At 37.1% G+C, this 5,894-nt stretch overlaps 1 protein-coding gene across 1 annotated transcript; it reads left to right on the top strand.

Moving 5' to 3' along the window:
• The first annotated feature begins 2,118 nt into the window (after positions 1-2,118).
• Positions 2,119-4,977, top strand: LOC120350539. The gene is made up of 3 exons (XM_039424337.1): positions 2,119-2,444; positions 2,826-2,984; positions 4,311-4,977. Exons 1-3 carry the CDS (start codon positions 2,361-2,363, stop codon positions 4,533-4,535), a joined length of 468 nt encoding a protein of 155 aa, XP_039280271.1. The 5' UTR covers positions 2,119-2,360; the 3' UTR covers positions 4,536-4,977.
• The last annotated feature ends 917 nt before the right edge of the window (positions 4,978-5,894 follow it).

Below are 5,894 nucleotides of genomic sequence, written 5' to 3'. Positions count from 1 at the left end.
ACTGCTTATAATGTCCATTAACCAACCATACTGTAGCCACCCTCACAATTCCGTCTGATCCGGGAAATACCTCCTCAATCACACCCATTGGCCACTTCAAATGGGGAAGATGAGGCTGGTCTACTATCACCATCATTCTGACTGTGAGCGACGCTGTATCTTCACACCACTTCTGTCTGATTAGTGGCAACAATAAATGAGGCCCTGCATGACAGTTTGTTTTATGATAGTGATCAATCAACAATGTGACAAAGTCATCTGTTTTCGGTAACACAATATGATGACAACTATCAAACTCAATGCTCGCATTCTGTAAGCAACCACCAACTTGAATAAGATTGCTATCTAAAAAGGGGGATAACCGCTAAAAATGAGTAGGACAATCTTTTCCATTTATCAATAAATTCAGTTCTGATGAAAAATGAATTTTTTGAATCACTCTACACAAATACAACTCGGGTATCTCCAAGTCAAAAGTTCCTGGTTTCGGTAATATTTGTACAGCCTTCAAAACAATGACAACACGCAAAAAATAATTTAGTTGGAACAGCGCTCAATCAGACGATAGATTACATTATCAGACAAATTTTCTGAATCCAATACAGTGTTCTTTTTCGCCTCTGGCAGATTCCCTATCTCAACGAATTCCGTATTAACCGGCCAATGACTCTCATCCATAGACAACCACTCAGGCCCCGTCCACCATAATATTGTGCTCTACAAGGTTGCACGGAGTCAAGCCTCTCAACAAACAATCCGCTGGATTCTTCACACCTGCTATGTGCATCCAACGATCAATCAGACAATCTTGAATCCAGGAAACTCTATTTGCAACAAAAGTTTGCCACCGAGATGGTGATGCTCCAATCCAATGAAGTGTAACAGTGCAGTCTAAAAACGCTAACACTCGATCCACTTGACAACGTTTGCGAATTAACAACACAGTAGTGTTCAATAGCTCACTCAGAAGGACTGCCGCAAATAATTCCAATTGCAGTATAGTGACCGTCTTCGCAGGAGCTACTTTAGATTTAGCACACAATGATGACATCTGAGTCGAATGATCACTATTTTGAGTCTTCAAATAAGTTACAGCACCATAGCCCAATTCTGAAGCATCACAAAAACAATCAATTTTATGGGTGAATCAGATGATACTCCAACATATCTGGGAATAGACAACTTTGAAAGGCAATTAAACTCTCTTTGACAATTTTCCCACAATATTTGAATCTCAATAGGTGCAATTTCGTCCCAGTCTAGACTTAATTCCCACAATTTCCCTATTAGATATTTCAGAAACAAAGTCAAAGGAGCTAGAAGACCAAGTGGATCAAAATAATATTCTCGCAACAGTGGAGAGTATGTTACACATTGTTGTGTCCTTCTGTTCTGAATTCACGAGAAAGTTGAATACCCCGGTACTAGGCTGCCATTCAAGTCCCAAAATAGCCGATGTACTAGCCTCAAATTCTTTTCTGAGAGAGGATTTTTCGCTATCCAACATTTTTGACAACATATCCGGAGAATTTGATGCCCACTTCGTCAATTGAAAACCTGTCCTGGAACAGGTATCACACTTCAAGTATTTGGGTTGTGATATAACCTATGAAATGGACCAAGACTTGAGTGTGAAATTGGATAGATTCCAATCCTTTTGTGGAACAATAAATAGGACTTTGAGAAACAGAGCCAGGAGAGAGACAAAACTCAAATTCTATAAGGTTATGGCTATTCCAACGCTTTTATATGGCTCTGAATCTTGGATACCTAGGAAGAAAGAATGGAGTAGATTACAGGCTGCCGAAATGAGGTTTTCAAGAGCAGTAAAAGGGTGCACAAAGGAAGATAGGCTTCATAATGTTGATATAAGAAGCTAGCTCAACATAATCTCCATATGGCAGAAGATTGAAGAAAATCGGCAAAACTGGAAAGAGCATGTTGAAAGGATGGAGAGCGACAGGATTCCCAGGGCAGTCATGTTGTATAACCCGGTTGGAAGGAGAAGTGTGGGCAGACGCCATAAAAGATGGATGTGATGGTGAGTTTGAGGTCGGAACAGGCAAATTGCCTAATCCTTGTAGGAAGACGACAACAAAGTAAACCACAATATTTTAACCTGCTGTGACTTTATAATAAGTTTATGAGGCTGCATATTATATACTTATAAGTTTGTGGAGTACCTAGCCTACTAAAGAAACTGAGGATCTATTGTATTCATTCTATTGTACTCATTGACATGGCACACTCATAGAATCAATCGGAGTAAAAATGTATTTTACTTTCAGGGGCCATATGATATTGCTTTAGTCCATTTTTCTCAATGTGATAAGAGAGGACCAGTTAGTATTTTTGAGCCCATGAAAGCAAGTAAACTAAATAGAACACATTTTGTCTACAGTGGTATTCTTACTATCGGAGTGGATCTGGATGACAATGCAAGAGTGAGTGAGAGGCCAATTTCATGTCCTAGTTAAAAATTGATTCAAGTTATCATTTTCCTTATTCGACAATCTGACAAAGACTTGAGTCTTTCAAAAATTCGAATTAGATATTAATAGTATACTTCAAATTTAAAAGACCCCTATGGAGTGAAAATGCACTTACACTCACTGCACTCAAATGCACTCACTCCAAAAGGGTTTTTAAAATTCAAGTTTTATTTTGAAGTGAAAAAGTATGGATATACAACAGAGTATACTTTTAAGTAAATTTCATAGTTTACAAAGGGACCTTGCATCAAAAATAATATATTTCATGCTTTTCCTTGTCTTTAACTGTCTACCATGTCTTCAACTGTAATATTCAGTACCGTACTTTTTCAGTTCAAAATAGTAGCAGCAAACAAAGGCACAAATGGTCGTTACAATAATGTAATGGATGTAGAAGTGAAACCATGTGATTTATTCAATAAATTTGCCAAAGAAATTGCAAAAAGCGTATATGAACATTGCAATTTAACATACAAATGTCCACACAAGAAGGTAAGGATATTTCCAGTTTATTCAAAGTACGTAATCAACATTAAAGGGAAAGCAACGTGTAGATTTAAGACCTAGGAAAATGTAGGTGGTAGCTATACATCAGAAGCATAGATTAAAGCTCGGGCCACACTCATAATGTGTCTTTCCGAACACAGATGACAACGGCCTAGAATGTGGAGCCACACATGTCTGTCATATTATTATGATCTGTGTCACCACCCCTCTCAAATATCAGACATTAATATAGGATCGGAATGCTGCATGATAAGTGAGGCCCGGGCTGTAAACTGTTAGTGTACAGTGGGTAATTCAAAATAAACATTGTTTTGAATACTAGTTTAGAAAGAAACATTCAATGGGCACTGCTGCTATTTAAAAAATGCTACCTATAACACTAAAATACATTGTACTATCCGGAAAGCTCGCTTTGCTCGCCTTATAGGCCTACATGTTGCCAGGGGGCTCCGCCTGCTGGCTCAACCAAAAATAAGATTAGCAAGCTTGCTTTGCTCGCCTGCATTTATCATTTGAGCATTCTTCCTTCCTTCAAAAAGTCAAAAGAGACTTTCAGGCTTCATTCAATCACCAGTTTTATTTGAATTATTTAGTTCAGGGTTGCAAAAATCTTTATTTTTATCAGAATTAATAAATATTCAGTTATTTCTCAGAGACTCGGCTAGGATATATTTTATTGTATTTCAGTTACTTAACAATCATCCATTAACCCTCTCAAGTATCAACAAGTTTTGTCCTCTAAAGACAAAATTTTTAGACCCTTGCTGAGCTTCTGTGCCAAATCTGCACATGATCTGTCAATTAGTTCTTGAGAAGGCCTGGAAAACGCCAGAAAAATGCTGAAAAACCGCTGATCTTGGTAAGAACTTGGGCGTCTCAACTTAAGGCGGAACTTAACATACAATACAACATTTTTATACCTCAGATGAGTTCGTGTACCAAGTTTGAACATTTTTTTTAAATGACTAGCTCTTAAAATAGCTGAGAAAATGCAGAAAAACGCTGGAAAAACTCAGATTTTGGCCATATCTTTGGATTTTTTTCCAAATCCATTCTTAGTGTGCCTCTAGATGGTCAACTGAACAAACCTGCCAAATTTGGTCCAGTAGATTCTTAGTTCAGTTGATTATGAATGAGTAAGTTCCATTACATCCATAAACATATATGTATAAGGAAGGAGTTGATGAGAATGAGTACTAAAATAATATACATTATCCAGGATCTGTCTATTGTGATATTTCAACATTGCTTTAATAATAATAATAATATTTTTGATATGGTACCCAACTAAACAGAAACATTTCTCAACAGCATACTTGTGAGATGAAGAATTGGCTTGTTAACTTCAATGTACATGATATACCTGCTCTTCCATATGGCGAGTATAGAATTGATGGGTCCCTACTCAAGATTCATCAATATAAGAGGAAAGAGCTGATATCATGTGTCAGATCCTATGCACTTATCACTCCAAAAAAACCAGTGATTCAAAAAAAGGCATCCCTGTTACAAGGTGTAAGCAATGTAATGACATAGTGCATGTTTGTGGTCTAACATTATTTTCATTGCTCTAGAGATATAGATTTGAGAGTATATAATCTTTTATTTTCATAGTGTATGTGTCTTCACCTATTGAAAGCCTTAAAATTTTCTCAATTATCAACATAAAACTGCTCAAAAAATTGTTATTACGTTACTTGGTATATTTTGAAAATATAAATTTTGGAACATTCTACAGTGTCAATAAAAAATCGGCAGATGAATATTATTGGTCTGAGCCTGTTATTCTCTCTTGTACCCTGTGTGATTTGTGCATTACTTATTTATAAATAAATGAATGAAAATAATATGGGCACTTTATTCTATCTTAACACCATGCACTTGAATGTGGGCAAAGTATAGATTGTAAAGGATGTGTGTTAAGTAATAATCATACTGAATTAATAGCTCACTACTTATTTTCTATTAGTTTCATATTTTAGCGCCACACACCCGCCAACAATGTAATTCTTATTGAAATTGAGTCATTGTAATATTCTTTGTAGTATGCCTGCGTGGTACTATCACTCCCAGGTCTGCAGTCGCATACCTCTGCCTGGGTGACAGCTCTGCCTGGGGTAAGCTAGGCCACAGACTTAATAATAGCACAGAAGGCTAGCTTCTGTTTATGCGTAATCGAGTAGTTCCTTTTCCAGATTGTAGATAGTGTGCAGAACCCTACTCCGGTCTCGCTCACCCCCTTCTGCACTCCGTCTTCACAACAACTCTATCACCCACTCCACTGACAGGTAGCTGCTCCTCACAACTTCGACACTATCACACACACACACACACACACACACACACACACCACACAGAAGCACACACAGTCAACATGGCACCAGACACCTGTCAACATGTGAAGCAATCATAGCAATTATAGGACTATTGTGAGATAATTTTTATTATATATTTTTCCTTCTCAATACAACCGAAGTGAGTTTTCAAGTAGTTCAAACTTAGCTGGTTAAAGACAGAGGGTCATCCCCCCACAGGGGGGGGGTTGGTGCTGAGGTTGGTGTTCCTTAACACCCTTAAGAAAGGGTCTCAATATAAAAATATCATTAGAGATTCTGTGTGCTTGTTGCTCAGTTTCAGAAAAAGTTGAGTTAGGTTAGACCGATCTCTTGACAAATGAATTTACTGAAAAAAATTATTCCTGTAGCTTTTTGATAAAATTAACGGTTTCTTAGTTATTCAAGAAATTGGATCTACTTTTTCCATAAGAGTGGGACTGATTCTTATTTTCTGTTCAATCTTGACAAATGGGGTGTTGTTGGATTCGTTATTAGATTTACTGGAAAAAGTTATTCCTGTAAATTTTTTGTAAAATTAATGGTTTCTTAGTTATTAAAG

This window comes from Nilaparvata lugens, chromosome 3, assembly GCF_014356525.2.
Source record: "Nilaparvata lugens isolate BPH chromosome 3, ASM1435652v1, whole genome shotgun sequence".
NCBI classification, from domain to species: Eukaryota; Metazoa; Arthropoda; class Insecta; order Hemiptera; family Delphacidae; genus Nilaparvata; species Nilaparvata lugens.
Note: the sequence above shows the minus strand (reverse complement) of the source record. Positions and strands in the feature narration are given on the sequence as shown.

Coding starts and splice junctions, on each gene's coding strand:
- LOC120350539 (XM_039424337.1), top strand. CDS start 2,361: ATGAAAGCAAGTAAACTAAATAGAACACATTTTGTCTACAGTGGTATT. Junction 2,445..2,825: donor ATCTGGATGACAATGCAAGA/GTGAGTGAGAGG, acceptor GTACTTTTTCAG/TTCAAAATAGTAGCAGCAAA. Junction 2,985..4,310: donor ACAAATGTCCACACAAGAAG/GTAAGGATATTT, acceptor ATTTCTCAACAG/CATACTTGTGAGATGAAGAA.